General features: G+C 49.9%; 1 protein-coding gene across 4 annotated transcripts; it reads right to left on the bottom strand.

Moving 5' to 3' along the window:
* Positions 1-20,948: 20,948 nt before the first annotated feature.
* On the bottom strand, positions 20,949-25,531 carry NKX2-1 (NK2 homeobox 1). Of its 4 annotated transcripts, XM_046654277.1 has the most exons (4): positions 24,565-25,032; positions 23,977-24,121; positions 23,494-23,879; positions 20,949-22,553 (listed from the first exon to the last, which is right to left on the bottom strand). In XM_046654277.1, the coding sequence occupies exons 3-4, from the start codon at positions 23,864-23,866 to the stop codon at positions 21,814-21,816; spliced, it is 1,113 nt and encodes a 370-aa protein (XP_046510233.1). In that variant the 5' UTR covers positions 23,867-23,879; positions 23,977-24,121; positions 24,565-25,032; the 3' UTR covers positions 20,949-21,813. The 4 variants fall into 4 exon arrangements, with proteins under 4 accessions (XP_046510233.1, XP_046510230.1, XP_046510231.1 ...); XM_046654274.1 differs by lacking the exons at positions 23,977-24,121; positions 24,565-25,032 and adding an exon at positions 25,083-25,531; XM_046654275.1 differs by lacking the exon at positions 23,977-24,121 and having other exon boundaries at positions 24,565-25,034.
* Positions 25,532-26,131: the final 600 nt, after the last annotated feature.

Genomic DNA, 26,131 nt, shown 5'->3' with positions numbered 1-26,131 from the left:
TCGTAATTGCTTTCATTTGTTTTAAAGATGTTCTTTACTAAAAACTATCCTTATATTAGTTCCAAAGTTCATTAAATATTAGCTATTTTCTAACTTTGTAATCTAGATAATTTTTACAACCAAAAGCTTAGTTATCTTACTTTCTATTAAACAAACTTCTTTATAGATTTTCTTTAAGCTCTCCATTTTAAAAGGTGCCTTTGTCCTGAAACTAAATATATGACATTCCTGCTCCCTAAGAAAATTTTTAAAGAACTGAATAACAGCAAGTAAATTCTGTTAGAAATTTAACTCCATTATCCTGTATTGGTGTACTTCTTTAAAAATAATTTTTAAAAATGAAGAAAGTGGCTTTTTTCTTAAGACTTTCAGATGAATGAGAATTGCATCTAATGAAGTACCACTGAGCTTAGAGTAGCTGCTGAATCATTATCTGGCAGAAGAATGTGAGTCCTATTTCGCCTGAATCAATTATTTTTATCAAATGACTTTTCTATCGAAATTGTTTGCTTTAGGAAACAATGATGTCAGAGAGATGCAGTTACTTTAATATGCATCTTAGAGCATTATTATTCCAATTCCTATAAACTAAACTAAATGCAGCAAAGCCAATTTCAGGCTGTTATTTATTAAAACCACTTTTTATTAGAGCAGGGAACATTCGTAGCTAATGCTCCAATATTGACATGCAAATATATCAGATTTTAAAATTTAAACACAAATATTACTATACATTTAATAGGCTCTTTAATCAGAGAAAATATTTACATCTTAACACAGGCTTTGTCTGTATTTGTAAGATGAGTATTTATCATCAAAGCTGCTGTTTGTTTCTGTAAAGCAGCAGAACGAGTAAATTTCCTAAAGAAGAGTAAATTTCCTAAAATCTAGCTAAGAGACTGACTCCTGCAATCAAGTTACCAAATCTGTGCAAAGAAGGGCACAAAAAAAAAAGTTTAGTGCTAGAGAGAAGATAGTTCTTGGAAACGATTATTTTTTTCTTTCTACAGAAATATATAATGAATGCTCAAGAAAGAAAATATTTGACAAAAGCTTTTTAGGGAGTGGAAAGAGAAAAAAACATCTTGTGTGATGTAAAAGGAGGAAACATACAAACCAAACCAAACAAACGAAAACAGTCAGAAGGGACTGTAACTGTTTTCTGCTAAAGCTTGTTTCCTTTTAGCAAGAGACGCTGCAGTCTGAGGGTAAATTACTGCCGACAGCAAGGTGTACCTCATAAATATAGGAGGATGCACCCTCGACTCGTTTGGAAGACTATTTTCTTATTAATAGCACCAATTTCACAGCTATTTTTGCCTCTAAAAAGGGCACCTGTGAGACATTCACAAATCATATTTTATCAGGGAGAAAAACAACTATTGTCAGGATGTATATATTTCTGATTCGAGTTACCTATTTTTAATAAGCCATCTTACGAGTGTGTTTTGAAGCACTTCAGTGGTCCAGAGGGAGCACTACCTTTAATGTGAGAGGACAACACAACAAAGAAGCCATCACACATATCACAAAAAAACCCAAAAACAAAAAAAGAAGGAGGCAGGGGGAAAGAAGAGGAAAACGACTGTTGTTTATAATGAACAGACTGTGAACTTCATGAAAATATGACAAAAGCATTATTTTTGCCCTCATAGAGCAATTCCTGATGTAGAAGAAATGAAAGTGAAGTAACACTTTTGAGTAGAACGAAATATTGAATGAATCGGAGAAACACAGTAGTGTTAAGCATGGCATATTTTTTAAGACGTATGATATAGATGTTAATTAGTTAATTTAGCTCAGTATTCTGTTAATATGCAAATAGCTATAACGTAATACTTCATTATTTGTAATATACTAATTAATCATTCATAATATAATGGGTCAATAGTCCAGGAAAAGCCCAGTTACCTCTCACAAGTACAATAACCGTACATAAATCCTATAACAACTCAAATTCATGCTCTAAATTTTATTTTCAAAAATTGTGAGTTTTTTCCTCATGTTCAAACACATGTAAAATTAAAACAAAAAAGTGTAACTAAGATTATCCACCTAAAACATAAATAGAACAACATTTGGGGATTTTCAAGATCTTATTTTTGTAACAATGACCTAAAAATAATTATTGAAAAGAGCAATTGAAATACATCATATATTTTAATGACTCAAATATTTATTTCTCATCCCCTTGGCATCCAGACTGTGGGAAATTTGTATTATGAAGATCAGATGGCACACTGATGTGAGAAATGTTGCAAAGCATCCTGTTGATTGGTTCTAATTAACTGCAATGCTCTTGTGTTCTCAGTTTTAGCCGGCACCCACTACACAATGCCTTTTATTTTGCTTTGAATGGACTTTTACTTAAAAACAGCTGATCTCAATATCCACAGCATTTTGGCTTTTTTAATCTCTTCAAAATTCCCTGCAATATTTTCTTTCCAATTTTGAAAGATAAATTTGAAAATATTTCTAAAGCATAAAGTATAATCAGTTAAATTAACGGCGCTCGTGTGCTCTTTCACATGGATTTTGCATGTTCTATAGTACGTGATTACATTCTCAAACCACATTTCAATTCCTCTTTAAAAGTTACACATCTTAGCGATGGGTTAAGCAGAAAATTCTGAAAAGCAATTTAGAGCATGCTGCTAATTTTTTATTTTTGTAATCAGGCTGCTAAATAGAACAGAGCGAAAACATGGGACCGTGAGCAAGGGATGGGAAGGATTCCGGAATTAAAAGTATTAAATAAAATTCTTTGCACTCACCTTTCTCTGATGATTTAAGCTCAAGCAGCCCTGGTGAGAGAAGCCATGAATTTTCATCAACTTCACACATGTCATACATTTAAAAACATTTTGATTTGCCCTGGGACCCCTGCATGTCTCTGAAGCACAGTAACAGTGCTGTGCTGTTTTGTAGGTACAAACCCGTGGACTCCCAGAGCTCTAGAAGATATATTACCAATGTAAACAGGCCCTTAAGTGAAAAAAAAAAAAAAAAAAAAGAACATTAAATAACAGAAAGTTTCCAAGGAAATTTGGAATTTAAAATCAGGAGAGTTTTATTAGCAGCAGTACACTTTCCGTAATTTTCAGGGCCACAATTTTATCCACACATTTGCTTTCTGAGAACGTACAATTTTCTGACCTGAGAAACAACCATTTTGGACAGGAAAACTCATAACCTAAAAATTAGAGCTAAATTATTAATTTAGCCTAGTAGACATTGAAAGTGATTAAATAGTCATCTTTTTGTTCATATGGGGACAAAATGCAACTCTTGAGCAAAAAGGCCACAGTTTCAAAGCAGCTGCCAACATCCTGCTGTTTCCAGGAGGAAGGCTAAATGTGTTGTGTCATGCAATAAAAACAGAATTTTGCCCTAAATAACATATCCTGAGATTATCTTCTAAATATTTCTATCCCTCTTAAAATGGTGAAAAATCATTAAAATGAGGTAAGAAATAAACATTGGGAGAGATTAACAAGTGCAAAGTCACAAATCTTAGAATGATATAAATAAAGTGGCATTACAAATAGTTTACACTGTGCCCCTCACTTTACACCTGAAGAAACTGAAGCCTAAAGAGGTAAAGTGACTTCTCCAAGGTCTTAGAAAGACTAAGCCTTTAAGCTCAACTAGAGGAAAGTCTCTTGACTCCTGGGAGCACTCCTTCTACACTACATGGTCTTTTGATACAGAAACAGAAATGTTAGCTCAGGTGGATGTCAATCATACAGTTAAGTAAAACAATAAGCAACAACCCCTTGACCCTAAAAGGTATGCGCAGGGCATACAAAATTAACCAGCAATCTTACTCAGTGGGAACAGTCATTTTCCTTAAAAAGATGCCTCTTTGGAAGATCTCTTCATTCTTGCCAGGGTTTGAGAATTTGTATCTATTTAATGAAAGGCAGTTCTTTTCATCACTCTTACATCAAGCAGGCAGGTAAAAACAACTACCACATAGTCTCATTGTCCCTAATTTGTCCCCACTTCCAATCCATCCTCCAGTCTGCTGACTGCATGGTCTTTCTAAAATGCACATCTGATTATGTTTGATTTTTTTCAATGGCTTTCCATCTGCTACAAGATAAATCTACACTTTTAGTCTGACATTCAAGGGTCTTCAAAATGTTTAGCCTGACCCACCCAATCAGTTCTACTCCCAACACTCTATTCACAATTTCTACGCCGTCAATACAAACTAGGTATGACACCCTGAACATGATACACTTTTCATTGCCTCTGGGCCTTTGCACATGCTGTTTCCTCCACCTGGAATGCCTCATTAAACTCTGCTCCTCCTTCAAGAGGGAGCTCAAGCATTACCTTTTCCCCTCTTGCCAAACATAGATGCTTCTTCCCCTGGGATCCCAGTGCCTTCTGCACAAACCTCACATTTCTCCACTCATTGCACTGAAGACTAATTGTCTATTTACATGCCTGTCTCCCCAAAGTATTGTCTTTGAGGTCAGAGGCATATCTTTTTCTCCATGCCTAGTACTTTGCCTGGAGTAAGCACTCAGTGACAGTTTACTGACTGAAAACGTAAATCAATAAATAGACCACCATATTTTTTTCTTATCACAAAATCTTCACATCTTAGGATGATGTCCCCTTGTTCTTCTGTACAATGTCTAAACTGGATGTACACTGACTGCAGGACATTTGTATCAATCTCTATTTTTGGATTCTATCAACTATTTTTTCTAAGCACAATTTTATAATCTCTCTCTCACTATAGTGAGTTGACTTTGGCATAAAGTTGGTGATGAAATAGCAGCTCCCACCTACGTGTGAATGAAGAGAGCTCTTGGGTGAACAGTGGGTCGCCATTGTTCTAGACATTGTCTAGGCATAGGTCATTTTAGGACTCCATTTCTCACTGGGGACACAAGTTGAAGGATTACCTGTAACCCACTAAGACTATAAATGCATATTTGGATATAAACAGGAAGTGATATCAATATCTTCATGCCAAGGGAGTGCTTTAAAAGAGGGTTTTTAGTCTTAAAAAAATGGAATTTAGATTTAAGATGTAGCTTGTTTGGGGTTCTGTTGCTGTTTGACTGCTTCCTGTCTTCCCTACCTTGCTGAGCAAATGCTACCTAGATACAAATGTCTTCTAGGAGCCTGCCTAGCTGAAGCCAAGGACGTCCTTGGTACAGAAGTGCACATTTTCCACTTGAAATAATATCCTCATACTCCTTGATAAAAGGCTTCACATTCAAAATAGAAAAGAATTTGCCAGTATATTCTTCACTTAACGTGTACATAATCTTGAGCCAGGCCCCAAATCAACGAAGAGAGGATCTAGTAGCTGTTTGGGCCAACATAAGGCACCAGGCATCCCAATTCTGAAGCTAGATCCAATCTTTTCATTCCCCCCTGACTCCACTCCATTGGTTCCATTGTGCCCCAAAGCTATGGACCCTACTCAAATGTGAGGGGTGCTCACTAAGGAATAAAGGTTTGGAACACAATAATAGTAGCCATCTTTCCTGCATAATGGATTCCTCTTGGCCAGTGGACCACCTTCCATGGAGCAGCCCTATGTGGCATTATCTTTAACAATCAAAATTAGGTTTAAATTCTGTTAGATGAGACCACACTGGCCAGTTCCCACCGCAACCCCTTAAAGGATGATAGGATTTGTGACCTTCTGATCCCCTCACCACTTCAGAAGATGGCTACCCTTTAGAATTTTAAAGGTCTTGAATGGTGGGGTGCCATAGAAAGTGTAAGTCTGGAATGTGAAAAGAGATTAACTCTAAGGATTTTCCAATTTATTAATTTTTAGGGCTCATTTTGTGTTACAGCTAAGCTTTGGGGGTTTTGTTTGTTTTAAACATTACAGCATTACCTCAAACCATTTTCATTTAAATAGGTAGGGAAATGTGAGTAAGAGATTCCTCTCTTACTAACTAGCATAGAATAGGGCCTCTTTTATGTCATTTTGAGTCAAATCCACCAAGAATTAACAAGTTTTTGCTCACATTTAAAAAAAAGAATGTTAATAATACTCCTTTATCTTTACATTTTTACATATAAGAAAAGAGTACAGCAAGGGAAATAATGAAAGTGTTTCATAAATTCATTCATTCAGCAAACTTACTGAACAGCTATTATGTGCCAGGAACTAGACACGGTACTTACTGCCTAACAGCAGATTTACAAGAAAAAAAGAATATGGTCATTTACAGCTCTAAATTTAAGAATGTGAAATGTGACCACTGTCAAATCATGTAGGCTGGGAATTTCTGTCTGTCCACTTTCTATCTCCTCTCTTGAAAGAAAAACTTTTCTGGCAGGAAGTGTTATTAGGATGGAAAATGGTCATCAGCATAAATTCCAACTTTATAGTTTAAGAAGAAGAAAAAATATATTTATGTCTCCAACTTCAGTGGGGCCATTTGAAACTTCTTCAAAAACTTATAAAAAAGACACAGGCTTCGGTTTTCTTGTGGGTTTAAAATGAATCCATTACATTAAATGACTCTCAGTAGCAAAAGCAAGTAATGATTTGCATTCTAAGCTAGCAAACTGGGGGGTTAGGTATATTTGTACAATGACATCTTTTTTTAATTTGCTTTTATAGAGATTCTCTCCCATTCCTGCTTCAGTGAACTTGGGAGATTGTCATCATTCAGTATTGTTTAAATTAGTAAGGCACAAATCTGTCATCTGGTTTTTAAATATTTTTCCCCTTTGGTAATGTAGATGAGTAATGCCTATCTCCATTCTTTAAGCATATGCTAATATAATGATAGTCTAATTTTGAAAAAAAATTAAATTAGTTTTTTCATATCTCACATCTAGAGACCTCCTGACATATTGGAAAATATGATTTCTTCTAAAATATACTTTGCTAGCCTTCCTGAACACTCATACTTCAGTGAACTATACTTTTCTTTTCTGTTCAAGAAGTGCTATGAGACCTCTCGCATGAGCAAGTCTCCTGGAGAAGATGTCATTGATGAGGTTGCTCTACCTTTCACGGTAACTACCAGTCAAAGTTATGGCTTTACCATCAGTCATGATGGTTCGTCCTGGAACCCAAAGCCGCTTCTAATGTAAAAGTATGAGCAAAGGGCCTATCCTGCCAACAAAGGCATAGGAAGTCTTGTTTCACCCTTCCAAGTCTTTTATTTTATATTCCTAGACTTTCCATCCTCGAGGAAAGAACACTAACATTAGAGAGAGACGTATTCAGCTTTTACAGTGTCCTTGTCTGCCAAATGCCTCCTTGTTTCAATTCAAGGTAGGAAAAAACTATTTTATATAATTTCAATTTCACATTTCTCTGAAAGTGGAGTGCCTAAATCTTATCAAGTTAGCAATAATTTCTCTTTCAAAGCAAATGTGGAAAGCCAGAAGTTTGTTCTATTGACGAATTTCATCAAAAGCTCTCGATTTTCTTCCCCTACTACTATCTGATAAGGGACGCGCTGCCTGATTTTTTTCTCCCTATTCGTAATGAGAATCTTATTTCTATTTGTGGGTTTTTCAAAACTGGGACTATCAAGTAATGCGCTTACAACTTACTTTCCAAGGAAACTGCTTGAGAGCTCCTGCACCCAAGTGACTTCTTACCATTGTCCTCCCTGCCCTCCTGACGAGTGAATTCCCCCGGAGTGATTTATTACACATATGTAGTGCGGAGTCCAGAAACGGGGCTGATTGGCGGACCCGCCTGCTGCCGCTGAAGTTTTCCTGGTACCTTCTAGATGCTACTGCTGGATTACATGACTGATTCACTCCTCTCTGTGTCTCCTGGCAGCTAAATGGGAATATTGGAGGGCTGCCAGAAGGGTAGGTAGCCAACCTGCTTGCCCTTGATTGTGCCTGCCAGCTTTTTAATAACAGAAGTAGGGTCAAGTAAGTGAAATCAGGAACCGAGGAGAGTATTCTGAGAATGCAAAGGCAGTTAATGTCCTTCCAAGCCTGAGATGGCTGGCAACCCTTGGCAGAGCAATCTATGATTTGTGGCACCTGACCCTTCCACTGCGACTGTTATCTGTGTATTCACTAGAAACATATTTACAGAATCTCTCCATTAGCAAAGATGCCTTGTGCGTGATTACCCAATTGTCATGGTCACACTAGGATTTTGATACAGCTCCTATTCACAGATGGAAAACTGCACTAAACTGCACGCAGGATTGGTTTAAAGCAGGATCCGAAATCGATAGATCAAGACTTCGCCTGGTGGATCTCAAAGAGATCATCACAGTCTGGCTCCCCCCTCCTCCTCACCCTCGAGGCCACATTCCACCTCCCGCCACCCAATGGCAAAACATCTCTCCTTTATTCCCTTGAACCCTCAAGAATTCTTAATAAAGTTAAAGATAATGAGCTATAAGAATTATCCAAAGAGATGAGCCTGGTTAAAACAGACTCCACCTCAGAAAACATTGGAGGAGCCCACGGCTTGCTTCAACCGGCTAGCCTTGCTCACATTTGTATAGAACTCAGCGTCAGCAAAGTACTTGCTCCTCGTTTATAATGTTCTCGTTACAAAGGCAGAGCCAGGTTGGAGGCTGGCTTTCCTTCATTCCTACGGAATCAACAATAAAGAACGTTTTAAAAAAAATTTTTGTCCGAGGCAAGTGACAATGAGGGCGCTTGCTATTAAAAAGTTTATCGGGAAGTTTAAGAAGTGGCGTTTCCACCCTTCCCCCTCAAATAAACGCAGGGAGGGTCATCCATGCCAGAAGATTCCTCTTGCTTACATCCTCTGCTGGCTGGCGCGACAAATGAGCTGAAGCAGTGATTTAGGAAACAGAATCAAACTCACTAGGAGCAAAGAAGTGGTCATGAGTCGAAATGGAAAACACGATAACTCAGAGTCATCGTCATGTGTCTCCCAAATGAGATGTGCTGAGGAAATGAAAGAGACAAAGTGGCACCAGATAAATAAATGAAGGCGAGAAACTCACCACAGGTCAAGAAATACTACTAAGGTGACCTGCCCTGACAGTCACCGCAGGCGACCCTTGGGAACCGCGTCGGGGTTAAACGCCCTGGGAACCGCTGAGATGCCGCCGGCCTGGGCGCCGGGGCCTGGCGGGAGGAGGCCAGAGAGCCCCGGGCCCGCAGCATCGCCGGGTCCAGGCGGGTCCAGGCGCAGAGGCGCGCGCGGCGGACGCGAGACCCCCAACCCCGGCGCCGCTGTGCGCGCAGCAGGCCGCGCGGCCGGAGCCAGGCCCGCGCCAGGCCACAGCGGTGTCCGCGGCTCGCTGCCTCTGCAGCCGCCGCCCTGCGCTCGCTCGGGAGCGTCCCCGCCGCCGCGGGAAGCGAGACGCCCGAGCGGCGCCCACGCGCACGGCCCGGAGCTGCGGCCCCGCCCGGCCGGCCCGAGAGGGTGCGGAGGCTCCGTGCCCCAGCGGGACGCAGGCGCCCTGTCCGCGCCTTGGGGACGCCCAGGAACTTGGGCGCCCCTCGAAGCTGGGAGTCATCTGGACGCGGTTCTTCCCGGGTGGACCTGAATTCCACGCCTGAGAAGATGCTCCGGGCAGGAGCGAGCACCGGGGGAAGAAAAAAGAGCCCTTGAAATGGGGGAGGGGCAGGCGGGAGGAAACCGCGCGGAGGAGAAATCCCCGTCACCACCAAAACCGGTTCGGAGAAGTCCTGAGGTTTTACGCCTGGAGATTTCACTTTAAAAGCTGGAAAAAAATTTTTTCCACCGCTTTTAATTGAAGTTAACAAAGTGCAACAAATCCTAACTCAAATATGATTGCGGTGAGATTAGGGTCTAATTGCTTAGGGTTCAGGTGGAATCTGCGGGCTAAATCCTACAGGGCCAATCTGAATTTCACAATCGTTCTGTCAAAAGGAGAGCGATGAGAGCCCACACGCTTCCTAACAAGTCATTTTTAACAGTTACAAGCTTCGCACAAAGACCACACAGGGCGTCTAAGAGATGCAAATCTAATCCCTGGTCATTCTACAGGCCTTCAACAAAGATGTGCTAAACCCTAATAGAAAAGAAATCAGTTCTCTGTCACCAGCCCCTGGTAAAATCTATTAGAGAATGGACAGAGCCGCATCTACAGCAGTTGCTGCAAAGGTTAAGGACAAGTACAAATAAGAGGGACCCAGTTTTGTTTTCCGTGTGAAATATCGGGAGAAGCTAACCCCAAATGAGGGATGGGATTCGATCCGTGGCTTCGCATTCGTTTGAATGCTAGAAAAAAATAAACACACACATTAAGACTGTGGAAGACTCCGTTTCTGAATCTAGGAGAGATGAAACAAATTCCCCCCAAAGTTCGAATCTTTGCCTCCGAAATTATCGAGGAATACTAACGGGGGAGGGCGGGCGAGCGCGCGGGGCGAAGAGGGGGGACCCGGGCTTCGGGACCGGCCAGCTAACCTCGCGCTGCGGCGTCCGGGCCTTGCCGGGAAAAGCCCCGACGGCAGGGCCGCGGCCGGGTGGGACTCGGGAGCCGGCTGCCTCTGGCCGCCGCGGGGGCCGAGCGGTGGGCGCCGACGGCGGGAAGTCTGGGCGGCCGCCCTCCGGTGCCGCCGAGCCGGCGCCGGGCCTGGGTCCCCCTCCCCGACCCCGCCCGCGGGCCCCCGGCCTGTGGGGAGGAAGGCCTGGGCATCACAGGCCGGGAAGCATCTCAAACAGGCGCTTCTGCGGTCACAGACCCAATGAGGTCCTCACGGACACAGTGTCATGCTGGGGTGTTAAAAGGGTTAATGCGTTGCAGCTACAGCGCATCACTGTGGGCGAGCCCCTTCAGAAAGGAAGGGCCCCGGGGGTCCCGGCCCCTCGGAGAAACCCGCACGAGGGCTGGGCGGGCTGGGGGGTGGGCTGGAAATGACCGTCCTGGAAAGTTGTATGGCGGGATTCCCTTCCCCTCCGCGCGGTGCAGAGTCCCCGGCGGCCGGGCAAGCCCGGGTCTCCTCCGCAGTCGCGGGCTCCGGGGCTGCGCCGCGGGCGGGGCGGGGCGGGGCGGGGCGGGGTGGGCGGCCCGGGGGAGGGAGGGAGCGCGACAGAGACGCGGCCCCGCCCGCTGCGCGCCCGCTCGAGGATGCGCCCTGTGGGTCGCCAGGAATCTGCCGCCCTCTTGGGACCCGCCTTCCACTTTGGGAAACGACTGGGGACCCGAAGGTGGAGGGCTGCGTGGCGGGCTCGGCTCCGAGTCCCAGTACAATCGCCATGCCATTTTCCCAGGCAGCTCGGGCTCCTTCCACGTGGCACTTCCCTCGAGGTCGTGCTGGCAGGGACGAAAGGGGGCGCTGTCCAACAACCAGGAGACCAAGAGGCTCCCCTCTTTCTAAAGTCCCTTCTCCAATTGCTTGGAGGAGGGGTGGGGCACTTGTGTGAAAGAAAGGATTTTTGTCTGTTTCCACCGAAGTTTCCAGAAGCCACTATTTCTTCTCCTAGTGACTTCGCCCTCTGCCCCCTAGGTCCCCCTGAATTTGTTTCTCCCCAAGGTAGAGCCCAGAGCTGGCCAGGTGGGAGGAGGTGGCTGGAGTTCAGGAAGCAAACTCCATCCCTGGCCCCTCAGCTCCCTAGCCCCTTAATGTGCTCTGGCAGAAAGTGCCCATTCTTAAGGTCTGGCAGGAGGCAAGGAAGGGATTCATAGGTTAGCTTCTCAGCTCAGAGACACCACCACACGCACATCTGCTTCCTCCTCATTCGGTTCTATGCTTGTCCAGGCCAGGCCTGTGCCTTAAGTGGGGGCTGTATTCCTTTCTTCCCATCTGCTGGTGTTAATTGAATTTCTCTGTGCTGCTGCTTCTCTTTGCTTCGGTCATTTTTCTCCCTAGTCCTCTGATAGGCTGACCTTGGCCGTTCTCTGGTCTTCTTACCCCCAACTGGCTTCTCATATGGGCCTTACTAGCTCTCATTCTTTATGGCTTAGCGCACGCACTTTATCTGCTTTTCCTTTTAGTACTGACATTAGGAAAATGATACCGAATTGCCTGCAAAGTAAGACTGCAGCTATGAGGCTGGAATTGGACAAGAAAACAAGTAAAACACAGGCATTGAAATGAAGAAACAGAAAAAGAGAATGAGGAAACCAATGAAAAGTAGATAATAAAGCTACAGCAGGCTAGAAATACAAGAATAGGATGTGCCTGCAGGTGGTTTTGGGTGCTCATGAGGATCTCCCATGTCTCCCTCGGGAGACAAGGAGAGGGCTCCCTGAGGAAGGCAGGCTGAGGTTTCTTCTCCCTGACTCGGATTGCTCCTGAAGACTCGGGCCAGCAATTTTGAGCCTGCATATCCTTGGTCCCCAGGGAGGTCCAGGAGGATGGGAAGGGATCAGCACAGAACATCCACCACTCCTTCAAATGGTCTTGCAGTCACCGTATCTCTATGGAGCTGTCAAGTGGCTGGAACTTTCTGCCCTGGGAGCCTGCTCTGGCTCGCTGCTGCTCTGAGGCACATTCCTGTGCACTCCCTCTGTCTACCCAGCTAAGCCTAGGCTGGGGCCCTGTCCTCAAGGGGGCCAGCTAGCTCCCCTTCACCCTAGCAGATGGGTCCTACTGGTCCCAGCCTTACTCTCACCTCCAGTCAGTTGTAGGAGTTTTGTCCTCCTGGTTTGCAGAAATAGGGAGCCTGGAGGCTCCCTGTGGGAGGGCTGCCCTGTCCTCCTCAGGGTGGATTAGTGCCTCAGGCCCAGTCTTGCTCATCCATAGAATGGGTTCTAGAGAGGAAAAAAATCTAGAGAGTTTACAGCTGTGTGTGTGTGAGAGAGACGTCTGTTAAGGAGAACACCAGGGCTTTTGGGGCGAGCTTTGCAGAAAATTGAGCAAGCCAGTGGGAGCTGTGCAGAAACTCCTCCATCCGCCCCTCCCCCATCTATTGGTTCTGAGACCTTCCCAGAGGCAAAAATGCTTCCCAAGTACGTCTAAAGACACAGCGCCTGCCTAAGAGGCACCAACTTGAGGAGGTTCATAAATTATCCCCTTTTGAAATAAAAATGGAAATCAGCATTAAACACGTAACTATTATTAGATTGAGTTTCAGCCTACTAGAAAGTTCGTTAGATGGTGGTATCTGCGCAGAGATGGAATCTCTTTTTTTCCTTAGGAAAATTCATCAGGGAAACAGCAGCAGTTGGCTGGCTTTGTTTGGTCTCCTTTATTTCTTCAAAGAAAGATTGTGTTTTAAGACAGTTTTAAAATTCCCTTCAGTTTAGGGTTTGGATCGTCGTCTTGACCCAGTGAACTAATATCTGTATGTTCTGGGGTCAAATTCACGGGAGGTTTCCACTCATCCGCACACCAGACTTCTTGGTGTGGTCTCCAGAAGGGGGTGGGGGCCTGGAGGGCAGGCGCCGCGGAGCCGAGATTGTTCCGGACGCGGGCGGGGAACCCGATGGAGGGTCACCCGCTGGTTAGGGGGCAGAGGGGGAGGGGAAGGTGTGGGGAGGAGAGAGTGGGGCCACGGGCAGGGCGTCGGAGGGGAGGCGAGGGGGCTGGGGAGTGCCGAGGCCGTGGGCAGGAAGGGGGAGGTGGTGGACAGCTGCTTTTCTTAGTCCTGGAAACCAAAACTCTCTCCGACGAGAGACCCTAAACTAGCTCGAGGTTTTAAGCGCCCACACTTCTGGTTGAGACCCCTGACCACCCATTTGAAACCGTGGGGCCGCGAGGGACCCTCGGGCGGTGCAACCCGGAGGCCGCGGAGCCGCCCCGGGGTTGCGGTCGCAGCTCTGCGCCCGGCCCCCGCAGACGCCCCGCTGGTCCCCGCCACACTGGACAGGGCTTCGCGGCTCCAAAGCGCGCATTTTAGCCCCGGACACCTCTTCTGGCTGCTCTTCCTTTAAAAAACAAGTCTGAATTTTCCATCAAATCTTTTACCCGTGTGCTCTTCACTAAATGACTATTAACCAGCACCGAGGAGAAGCACAAATATGGTTTCTCTCTCACCTTTCCTGTAGGGTTTTTTTCCCCCTTCAACCATGGAGTCTCGATTTTCTAAGCAATTAAGTTATATATTCAACAGGAATATTCGATTTGAAATACATCGGGCCTAAAGACTGATGCATAAGGTCTGGGGCTAGAAGAAAATATTGAGTGCTCGCCTGCAGATTCTGTCACCCATCATCTGCCCGGAAGGCGCTCTGTATCTTTCAGCGTGTCCGGCTCTTATGATTGCAAATGGCCCTGTTTTCAAATGGAAATAAGACTTGCAAACTGATTATGTGTATTGAATTGGAATCACTCCCTAGATCCTCTTGTTTAAAATGTATTGAAAAAAGGATGATGGCCGCAGACCTCTGTAACCAGCTCCCTCTCTTCTCAGGGAGGTCGATCTATTTTGCAACTTTTTGCCATTTGAGCATGTTTCAGCCAGATAATTGTTGCCGTTGTGTTACCCGCCCAATGCACAGAGACGGTACACACACTGCCTCCCAGCAGGCCCCCCTGTGCTTCGCACGAGCATCACCCCCTAAACACCCCACACTCGTCTGCCCTGCCCCACCACTTTGACCCAAAGGCCAGCCATAATCAGCAAGACTCAGCTGTCACAAACCCCACACAGTTCCACCAGGCACAGTTGTTCCTCTGTCTCCCCTCACCTCCTTTCCAGTCCCCTCTCCTTTCCTCTCTTGTCTTGTCTTACCAACAAGCAGAACCACATACACACAAATCCCCAGCTTCCACACACCCAACCAACAGAATCCAAGTATTTAGCCAGGTTGTGAATTTTCAACAACTGATTTTGGGTTGGTGTGGCGTAGCAGTTGTTAGAAAACAGTTCATACAGGAAGCTTAATGTCAACTGTTAGGGATGCATGAAGGTCCTTGTATACTACCATAGATCGCAAAGATTTTCTCTTTACCCCCATCCAGTGCTTGATTATGGCTGTGGGTGTGTCGGCTTGTTAAAAATTTCCAAAGGTTCTCCCATTTGATTTCAGTATGAAGCCAGTGTGACATACAGACAGATACCTGAGCTTTACCTGCTGTGTGAGTTGTAGGCATGATACATACGTACACTTCCAAAGTTTCCTACACTCAGGCCTCAGCCCCAGGGGTCCTGCTGGGGAGCAGTAATCAACATTCCAGTTTATATTGTGGGTTAGTGAGTGGCAATGAACCAGCTACAGCTTCTGTCTTCCCTGGCTAGAGATGAGGATGTATGGTCTGTGCACGCCTGGGGTGCAAGGGTTGCAGTTCTTGCTGAAGCACACTCAGAAGGAAAGAAGCCATCACTTCCCAGCTTGCCCCCTCCCTTTATCCCCACCCAGAAAACGGTGCCTTGCAGACCTCAAGGCACCGTCAAGTGGCCAGGCGGGGAGAAAGGTTTAATCCTCTGCGGCATCAGAGTCTCCTCTGAAAAAGCCGGTCGCTGCAAGTCTGTTTAGAAACCTGGTGCTCTGGGGGCACCTGCGGGGACCCTAACTGTGCGAGATCCACTGTATACACAGGCGGAGCCGGATTTGTTAAACCGCTGACCTGGTCTCCTAGGTTAGAACAGAGCGAGCAACCAGCTCAGAGGAACCAGCTCTCAGTCCTTTTCGTGTCATTACGGTAATTCCCAGGTTTACATCTGTGCGCGCGCGCTCAGCCTTGTGTACGCCGGAGGATCAGGTAAATCGGTAGCACGCGGACCAAATAAACCCTTGTTTTCCTAGAGCTTTGGACACCTTAGAGCAGTGGCATTGGGAGGGAGAATGCTAGGCATCGTGGAGGCGCTGCCGTTCTGGGTGATTTTGCACAGAATGGCTCCAGGGCATTGCGACTGGGGAAGGGTACCCAAAGACACTTATCATGGGCTGACATATTCGATTTTGTAGAAATGACATTATCAGCAATCACCGAAACCCCTAGAACTGCAATGTTTTACACTCCACCAAGAGCCTGGTGTTACTGAGGATTCCATCCAGCATCAAAGACAGAATTCCCAGAAATGTACAAAATGGGGAGAGGGAGGAGGAAAAGTTTGTCTTTTCTCATTGTGAGACTACACTCGGACCTGCTATCTTATTTCCACTACTCTGTGAAGGCCAGAAACAGTTCCACTTGTTTTTGTTAGCTGGCACTAGTGTTCCTACTAACGATTTCTGTTAGTGGGTAAGGTAGGTGTGACAAATGACAATAATTTTTGTTACAGATTGCTTCAAGACGTCTCATCTACAGCTGTGTGTCTCAGGCAACAAGTCCTTTTTCTTTAAGAATAAGTTTTAATATTTCCCCAAAGCGTAGCTAGTTCTTCAGAGTTTCACATGAAAATAAATTAATATTCTAATTTAAAGTGGGGAAAACCAAAGAAAGTTTTTGTTTACTTGATTTTTTTGAAGGGAAACTAAGTTTCATGTGGCGTCTTAATTGAGCTAATGAATGCATTCAACTTTCTTGCATCCAACAGGTTCTGTAAGATCCCCTACTAAGAGAATTCTACACTAAAATTCTTTCTTTTTGAATATCTTATAAATAGATATATAAGATAGACATATGCACCTACACTTCTATAATACACACACAGACAGGTGTCTGTATGCAACCACTTATACCAACATACACACTGGGCAGAATCAGATGTGAATATTATGTTGGAGGAAAGGGTGCTCTTTAATGTGGCCAATTGCCTGCAATTTTTTAAATATTTTTTTCTGTTTCAAGCAGCACACTAATAGTGACCACTTTATATTGCAGTGTCCTGAAAATAACGAAGAAAGAAATAAAATAGGAAAATGAATTTAAATCTCACCCTTTCCAAAACTTTGTTACAACTCGCAATAACTAAGACAGTAAATGTTTAGAAAGCAGAGACCAAATGGGAAACATTATCAAATGAGAAGCCTGGGTCTGGGTTGAGATGCCCTCCAAATAGAGCATTAGGTCACTATCAGAGAGAGACGCAGCCAGCCACTTCAGCCATGGCTTCAGATGAAGCAGAAGCTGTACTGTCAAGTTGCTGAGCCTTCTGCTCCTGGGTTCATTTGAGAATCATCCAGGAAAGTTCAGAAACACAACTACATGGAGAGGGGGGCATGCAGACCCTGGGCCTCCCCATCAAGAAAGCACATTCTTTCCTCTACTCCCATCCATACCCAATTCCTCCAGCCACTTGGTGGAGGAGCTCAGAGGGCAAGCTCACCACAGAGGGTGATTGGGGATAGGACACTCCTTCCAGAAGCTACTGGCCCAAGAGGCACCAGAAAGCTTTTTATGCTCCAACTTGAGGCGGGAACCCAAGTTGGGCCCCACAGAGGGTGGCCCAAAGCCGCAAGAACACAATTGCACAACCACAAACACACCAGCCAGGAAGGCAGAGAGGGCCAGAGGAAGTGAGTGTCCCGCATCTCCTAATACTGACCGGGCTGAGCAAGGAAAACATTCATCCTCATGCCTCCCAATACTCAAGTCTGTCACTTTCTTTCCATTCTAAAAGAAAGCCACATTTGAAACAAACAAGCCAGTAAATCATGCCTAAGAGCCATATCATCTCAGATTCACATTTCCCAACAGGCTTCTAGTTCTCCACAAACAATATCCACGCTCACTCTGCTCCCCAGCTCTAATAAAGGGGGGGGGGGGGTCTAGAGACACTGGAGACATTCGATCAGAATTCAAGGCAGCTTCTCACAACTCTCTTGTTTATAGAAAATGAATGTCTGCCTGGCTTGCTTTTAGTTCAAGAAAGGGGTCAGTCTTTATCAGCACGGTTCACACAGATTCTGGATTTTTTCCCCCGTTATCTTAAATTGACCCGCTTTTAAGATAAAGACATAATAGAGAAAGCATTGACCTTACCTGGTCCCTAATGAGTTGGAAGTCAGAAAACCCCGTTCTCATTTCCTCTTATCTCGGGTCGCCTGAGAAGAGACTCGCGCTACCTTTTGTGCTCGCGCCTGGAGATGCCCCTCACCGACGCCCCTACTCGGGGAACGCGCCCCAAGAGCGGGCTTGCCTCCACAGTCTGAGAATTCTTCCCCAGGGTCTCAAAATCCGAGACCTGGATGCCAGACCTCGGCCTAGCCCAGCCCTACGAGGATTTAAAACCCCTTGGAAGGCTCCCGAGCAAGTCTTGCCTTTGAAAGCCCAAGCCCTAAGCAGTGGGGAGAGCCGGCTCCTGAGAGGCCCTTGGAGCGGAGCGCGCGGGGCCTCCCTCGCCTCCAGGAGCAAGTGCCTGAGCGCCTCTCGCGCAGTCGGCTCCGGCCAGGCTCTGATTTCACTCGCGGGCCCCAAGCTACTTCCCACCGGGCCAGCCCCTATCTCAGAGCCGCTGCCCCGGCGGCTGAGGCGTTCCCTGCCCCCACCCGCCTCCTGGCCTTGAGGACTCCAGCTGTACCCGCTGGTGCTGCGGTTGGGGGCGGCTGCAGCCCGGGCTCCCTTCTGCCCTGCTCAGAGCATCTCCAGTCCTTTTCTTGCCTTCCCCGAACCCAGCCCAGTTCCCGGCCTGGCCAGCGGAGAAGGCTGCTTCCTGCCTCTCCGACCCACAGCTCGGGGGGCTCCCAGGCTGGGGCGGGGGTGGGGAGCCGCTTTGGGATGCTAAACATCAAACAAGCCAAGCCTGGGGTTTCAGGCCCCGAAGCCACTAGAGCCGCTCTCCAGGGCTCTCGAGAAAGTCCTCGTGTTTACACGGCAGAGTGGGGGTGGGGGAGAGGAGGAAGGGGAGATGCTGTCTGCAAAATCTCCCCCACTCCCCGCAACCGTCGGGGCCTAGGGATGGGTGGGGTGTTTAGGTGAAGTCGCTCAGCTTCTCCCTGAACTCGGGGCGAACTGCGCTGCCCCCACACGTGGGGAAGCTTCCGGCTCTTCCAGGCATTTCAGCGCCAGGGGCATTTCGCCTCAGGAGAGGCCAGAACCGATCCGAGCCAGAGATGCTGGAGACCTAGGGGAGGTCCATCCGGGAGAGCACGGACGAAGATCTGCTTCGCAGAGGCTGACCGGGATGTGGGGGTGGGGGGCATTCCCGGGCTGCGGTCTTTCGCTGCGCACAGCCGGCACCTATTTCCCTATCAAGACGCTTCCAGTCGCGTTCCAGGGCCGCTTCCCGCAGCTACAACAATCTCCCGGCCAGGAGCGGGAACTGGTGGACCCCGCGTGATGGATGGAGAGACGCGGCCAAGGCCCTGTCTGTGTCGGTCCCGTCGGCACCCGGCTGAATTCTCCTTTCCCCAGACTTCAAACTAAGCCGGCTCCAGACGGCGGGGAGAAGAATGTGTTTGACAGAAACTACATCCAGTGCAAGGGTGACAAGGCCGAGGGTACCAAAGCCCACTAAAGTTGTGACTCTGAGGAGCCCGTCCCCCCCGCTAGGATGGGTTGGGGAGCAGCCCTGGCAGCGCCTGCGCACCCTGCTACCCCACCCAGCCTTGTGCTGGGCCTGGGGCTGGCTGATCGAAGGCTCCCACTCCACGGATTTGGAGCCCTAGAGCCAAACATCTCCACTGCCAAGCCGCGGCCTGAGCTGGGTGACTTGACCACCTACACACCCTGTCCTGGGACCACTGCTGCCCATTCTAACACAAGTGTTCAAACTTTCCAGTTTTCGCTTGTTTTCTAAAATGTGAGGCCTGCTGAGATTCCCTTCAACCAGCACACTCTCTAGACCCAACCAACCATCCTCTCGGAATCTCCGAGTCTCTTCTGGATACTGGAAATCGTATCTCTGCAGACAGATGGGGGGAGAAAACCCTCCCTGGCCCCCCCCCCCCCCCCCGCCCCCCGGTCCTAAGACACTATGGGAGAGGAGCCGCTAGGAAGTCAACAAAGAGAACTGCTGGTGCAGAGCGGCCCCTGGGCCAGTGATTTCCCTTACAAGTTCCTGGAAGGTGAGGGTGGAGGTTGGGGAAGAGAGAGATGCAGACAGAATGAGATAGAGAGAGGAAGAAAAGACAGAGCGGTAAGAAAGGGAAAAAAAGTTGAAACTCCAGGCAAGAAGTGCATACGTACCAAATATGCATGAATCCCCCACAAGCAAACACTTTTGAGCCTGGAGAAAAGTGCTGGGAGGGGCATCTGTCCACAGCCTGCTCTGCCTCCTTGGAGGTTCATCAGGGGTGACATGGAAGGGGCAACAGCCTGTGTCCACAACCACTCCCTCCTCCTCCTCTGCCCAGGGCAACCCTGAGAGTTTTCCAATAGACATATCTGGGCATCAAAGAGCCCAGGAAATTAGAAGTGGGAAGAAAAGTCAAAGATGAATTTTTTTGCTGGGGGGTGGGGAGAGGTGAAAAGTTGGGAGAAGAGAAAGATTCATTACTAAAAAGACTTAGGAGCCCAGAGACGGAAACCGGTGGAACAAAAAGTGAAAGTTCAGCTCCCAAAGTCCTGCTGGGGTGTCCCCAGGCCAGCAGCCCAGTCCGACACCTCCTGAGGCCAGAGAGGCCGCCGAAAGTGGAGATCCCCGGCCAGACCCGTGCCAGGATAGCTGTTTTAGAGCAGAAATAAAACCGGTAACAACTTCCCTACTTTGGAAAAAAAGCCTCCCAAGGAATTCTAATTCTGACAAGGCTCAGCCGTGCATTAGAAATAAAGGATTGATGTTGAAATCTACAGGGACGATCTGTTCAGTAAAAATGATCACTCACACAGGGCTATTTAAAACGGATGTCCTGGCTGCCTGCTTCAAAACGTTAGTTCAGCTGTACAAGACCACAGTAGACACTTCTGAGGTTTCAAAAAACACAAGCCTGGCTCTGAAAACTAGTTGCTTGGTCTCTTTCTCTTCCTTTCTCCCTTCCCCTCCCTGTGGAAGAAGTTTACCTCTTTTCCTCTCTATTGCCAGGTCTCAGGACTGCTCAATGTTTGCTTTTACTCAATTCGGAGCCAGAACAAAATTCCCTCTTCCCATGGGGCAAGGACTGTGGGCCCAGCCTCCTTAGCTGGCTCAGGATCCCTTGAGCCCCCAAACAATTCAAATCCCATCAGGCCAATTATGAGCAGCCCCCCTACCAAAAAACTCCATTTACAGCTAAATCAAAAAGAAACAAAAGGTGGGTTTTTAATCAGAAAAAGAATCTTTTTAATTTGTATAATTTATTAGAAGCTTCTTAGGAACTATATTTAAGCCAGATATCTACATAAGTTACAACAGAAAAAGACTGACGCTCCGAATACCAAACTGCCAAATAATATACACAGATTCGTCAATGCCCATAAAAAATACGATGGGCTGGGGACGGGGATTGTTGTGTTTCTTTTTCTTTTCTTTTTTTTTTTTTTTTACAACAAAATGTACAGATTACTAAAAACTAGGCGTTTTCGTCCAACTTTTGACAGCATTTTACAGCTACAAGTTCACATCAAACATAAAACAATTTTAGCCAAGGCCGTCCCGGCTGAGCCTGGGAGGCCAGAGGGCGCTGAGAGGGGCCCTTCCTTTGTGTCAGTGACAAGCGGGTCCTGTCGAAGAGTCCTTCCTCTCCCCAGGCCCCGTGTCCCCTTCGAAAGAGATCCTGGTATTTACAAGCGAGTCCGTTTTGCTGGCACAGTGTACCCAGAGTGAAGTTTGCCATCTCTAGAGTCCAGAGCCACGTCAGCGTACAACCGTCTCCAAACTGTGCCCCTCCCGAGCGTGGGAAACCCATTTGAATCACCCAAAGACACCCCAAAGCTGTTCTTGTTATGTCCTTCTCTGTTTAAAGACTCCTTAAAGAATTAGATTCGCTTGGTTGTTTTTTTCTTTTTTAAAAAAATCCCACAAATTTTAGAAAAAAAAAAAAGACGTCCAGCAGTTTGGCCTTTGTTTTTTCCCTTGGTCTAAACGGAACAGGTTCTTAAGAAAAGTCGAAGCGCATGGAGCGGCGGGCGGTGGGTGGCGTGTGGCGGGCAGGAAGGAAAGCGATGAGGCAGCGCGCTGGTCTAGGCCCGGCCGGCGTCCTCTCACCAGGTCCGACCGTATAGCAAAGTGGAACAGGACATGGTGCCATAGTCCGAGCCCGAGGAGTTCAGGTGGGACAGGCTAGACACCTGGCCCTGCAGCGCCGCGGGGCTGGCGGCGTGGTGCGCCAGGTCCGGAGACTGGCCCGCGCTGCCCGGCTGGTGGCCCGGGTGTGCACCCAGCCCGGGGCCGCCGCTGCCCACTGAGATCGCCGCCGCCGCCGCCTGCGCGGCCTGCGCCTGCTGCTGCGCCTGCTGTTGCGCGTGGCCTTGCAGGCTGGCGCCCCCCGGCGCGGGAGCGCCCGCCTGGCAGGGTTTGCCGTCTTTCACCAGGACAGGCACGGCCACGCGGCGCGGCGACTGCTGCTGCGCTTGCTGCTGCTGCGGGCACCCAGCGCCCCCGCCGCCGCCGCCGCCGCTGTCCTGCTGCAGTTGCTGCTGTGCCGCCTTGTCCTTGGCTTGGCGCTTCATCTTGTAGCGGTGGTTCTGGAACCAGATCTTGACCTGAGTGGGTGTCAGGTGGATCATGCTGGCCAGGTGCTCGCGCTCGGGCGCCGACAGGTACTTCTGTTGCTTGAAGCGTCGCTCCAGCTCGTACACCTGCGCCTGGGAGAAGAGCACCCGGCGCTTCCGGCGCGGGGCGCTGGGCAGCGGGGCCATGTTCTTGCTCACGTCCCCCAGCGAGCCCAGGCCGCCCATGCCGCTCATGTTCATGCCGCTCGCCGGGCCCATGAAGCGGGAGACTGTAAGCGACAAACGCACAGCGTCGGCCGGGGCCGGGCCGGGCGAGGCCACCACTGCCTTCCGCGCCCTCGGCCGGCCCAGCCCGCCCCGACGGCGCCCTCCTCACCTAGGCCGCCTGCGCCCTGAGAGGCCCTGCCGCGGGCAAGCGCCAGCACCGGCCCCCCGCCGTGCCGTCGGGCGGTTTCCTGGAGAGCCCCCCGCCTCAACCCGGCTACCTCCCTCAGTCTCAGCGCTCCACCCAAAAAGCCCAGTGGAGACAGGCCGCTCCTGGTCCTTTCGTGCCCAAGCCCGGCTGGTGTCGCGGGGTTAGCGGGCCGCAGGCGGCGAACTGGGCCCAGGCCAGCAGCTGGGGTCCGACGGTAGATCCCAACTTTGGGAGCTCGGGAGAGGGAGATGCTCACTTTCAGAAGCTGGAGACCCAGGACGCTTTGCCTCCCGGCCGCTCTCCCTGTCAGCCCCGCTGAGGGCACCGGCTCGGCCCATTGAGAGCCCTCTCTGGAGCTGCACGCCCTGCCACTTGCCTAGACTGGAGAGCAGGCCGGGCCGGGCTCCCGAGCGTGCCCAGCAGGGCAGCCTCCCGCCCGGCCAGGCCGCGCCGCTCGGCGCCCGGCTTGCCCGGCTCCCTTCGTTAGGGGGGCGCGTCCCTCGGCACTCCGAGCTCTCCTGCGCCGAGCAGAGCTGCCCGGCGGCCGCCTCTGGGAGACGCCGAATCCCAGCACCTGCCCACAGGACCCTAGCCCTACGAAGTGTCTCTTTTTGGACCCCTCAACCCAGCAGGGGGAAGAATCGCCAGCTCCCGCGCCCGACTTCCTGGCACCGCTGCCCGGCCGCCCACCCGAGTGCCCAGGGCGCCGCCGGCGGGCGCAGCGCCTCCCGGGCGTCTCTGCCCGCGCCTCCCGCGCTCAGCCCGCGGCCCCGCGGTGGGGCGGCCTCACTTACTGGCGGGGAAGCGCGGGTCTGGGTTGGCGCCGTACCATCCCGGGCCTGAGGCGCTGTTCCGCATGGTGTCCTGGTACGGCGGCAGCTCGCTCATGTTGCCCAGGTTGCCGTTGCAGTAGCCCCCCACGGCGGAGTGCGAGAGCTGGGGCACCCCCGCCGCCGTCATGTGGTAGGCGGCGGTGACGGCGCCGTGGTGCCCCACGGCGTGCTGCTGCATGGCCGCGGCCGGCGGTGCCGCCTGGCCCTGCCTGTAAGCCGCCAGCGGAGCCCCGAGGCCGCCGCCCTCCATGCCCACTTTCTTGTAGCTTTCCTCCAGGGGACTCAAGATGTCAGACACTGAGAACGGAGTCGTGTGCTTTGGACTCATCGACATGATTCGGCGGCGGCTGGAGGAGGAAGGAAGAGGAGGAAAAAAAAGGGAGAGGGGGAAGGCGAAGCCTCGCTGCTTTTTTTTTCTCCCTTTGCCAAATATTCTGATGTTACCTTAACGCCGATCTTGTTGGATGTACACGTAACCGAGTGGACCGAGTCCGCCTTAATTGGCTTGAGTGGAGGCTCGGGGGCTGCCTCGCGTTTGTTTTAGCCCGGCGCCAGGTTTTAGGCAGCCACCAGAGGCGGGGCGTAAGCGCTAAAGCAACAAGACAATAGAAGCCTACATCTTGCCCGAGATAATTAGCTTACATGCTGATGACAAGGTAAACACCTTTAAGTTTCACTTGTCAGGATTTTTAGGTCTCAAAGAGGGGGAGAGAGAGAGAGGCAGAGACGCGACCCAAAGCATTTCTTTCCCCTCCCCCGGCCACCCCCACCCCCATTTTTTTGTGGGGTGCCGGTGGCGCGCGGGGGGGAAGGCGGGGGAGGGAAAGGAGGAGGGAATCGAGAGAGGGGAGGGCAAGAGGTGGGGTGGGGAGTAGCCGAGGAGGAGGGATGGCGGGGAGGAAGGAAGGTGAATGCTGCTTTGCAACCAACTTGCGGAGTTACAAAGTGAACCACTTTCCAATTCGGTCGGGGTTCCCGGGCGGGGACAGGTCTTTAGAGGGAGAGGGCCGAGGGACGGGGTGGGGGTTTCACCTGAGCCTGCTGGGGCTGCTCCTCCCTCCCGCCGCGGCCTCCCAGCCCCGCGCCTTCCCACCGCCTCCGGACCACATCAGGCTTCGCAGGCGCCGAGCCCCAGTCGCCACCAAATGAGCTCGCGAGTCTGGGGAAGAACCCTGGGGCCGCACTGTTGGTCTGCGTGTCTGTCAGTCTGTCTGCCTCTTCTGCCGCCGTCAGAGGGACACCTCTGCTCCCCGCCCCCTTTTCCCCCCTACCCGAGAGAGAATCCCAGCGGGCGGAGGGGGCGCTGAGCAGGGAATCGCCTGCCGCCGAGAGGCTGTCCCAGATCCCCGCGTGCTCCTCCGCCCAGCTCTGGGTCTTCTCAGCAGGCCAGGGCCCCCTGCATCACGCCCACCCTCCAACCCACACGCGGCTCCCTTTCCCCACCCCCAACCCCAGCCAAGGCAAGCACACCACTGGCCGCGGGAGCTGGGAGGCTGAGGGGGGGACTAACGCGCGGGGCTTTCACTGAAGTCTCCCCACCTCGAACAAACCTGGTGTCCCCGACCCTCGCCCATCGCCCGGACACGCAGGGACCTGGGGCTGGAGCTGACTTTCCGAGGACATCACAGCCCCAGCACCCGAGCCCAGGGCCACGCTGTTTTCCCCTCTGATGCTTCAAGGGAGGGCGCGGGCAGGGAGCGTCGTGAGTGCCCGCCCGCCTGTTGCCGGGCCGAACGGAGCCTGAACCCCGGCGGGACCAGCTGGCCGGGAGGGGGTGATTCCCGAGGCACGAGCAGCCCAGCGGGCGGGAGGCTGGGCTGAGGCTCGCCTCCGCCCGGAGCTGAGCCATGCAAAAGTGCACTTGCTTCCCCGGGAATAACCAAATATCTTTGTTTAAAGTGGCGGCGTAAATGGCCAGTCGCTTTGTGGCCACGCTGGATATTAGTAGATGAGGATCATTCTGCTTCAATTGGGCGCCTCTCATCCGGCGAGCAAGAAACTGCTTAGGAGGAAGTGGGTTTCCTGTCTGCGCGTTCCCAGGCTTCAAGTGTGAGCCCCGCGCCTTGAGGGTCCTTGGGCGCCTGGAGAGGGGGAGCTGTGGGCTGCGCTCCCCAGCAGGGCCGGAGGCATCCTCTGCGTTGCTCCGGCCGGCCCGGGCCCCCGCCCAGTGGACTACGGAGCCAAGCCCTGCGCGGCGCGGATCCTGAGACCCACTCCGACTTTTCCCCTTGGATTTTAAACGTTTCTCCTTGTTCTGTTTTTTTTTTCTCTTTGGCTGTTCTAGCCTCCGCTCCGTGCTAAAGGCTGGGAGGGCGGAGCGCTCTCTGGCCCGGCAGGGGCCTCCAAGACACTGCGGGGGCGGTGAAGGGGGTTTCTCGAATTTGGTTATTGTTTTCACATTTTCTTTCCCCTCTTTGTAGAGAAGGAGCTCCCGATGATGAACAGGTAGTTTTGAACGATTTAATTCAGCATGTTTAGGCGCCTTTTCCATTAATAGCAGTTGTAGTAGGGAAAGTTGTTTTCTTCACTGGCTTTTTATTTTGACTTCAATCCTCTCTCCTGGAGGGGTGCTGTGCACTCCTTCAATACAAAGTCAACT

This window comes from Equus quagga, chromosome 2, assembly GCF_021613505.1.
Source record: "Equus quagga isolate Etosha38 chromosome 2, UCLA_HA_Equagga_1.0, whole genome shotgun sequence".
Taxonomy (NCBI): domain Eukaryota; kingdom Metazoa; phylum Chordata; class Mammalia; order Perissodactyla; family Equidae; genus Equus; species Equus quagga.
This window is presented reverse-complemented; position numbering and strand designations above follow the sequence as displayed.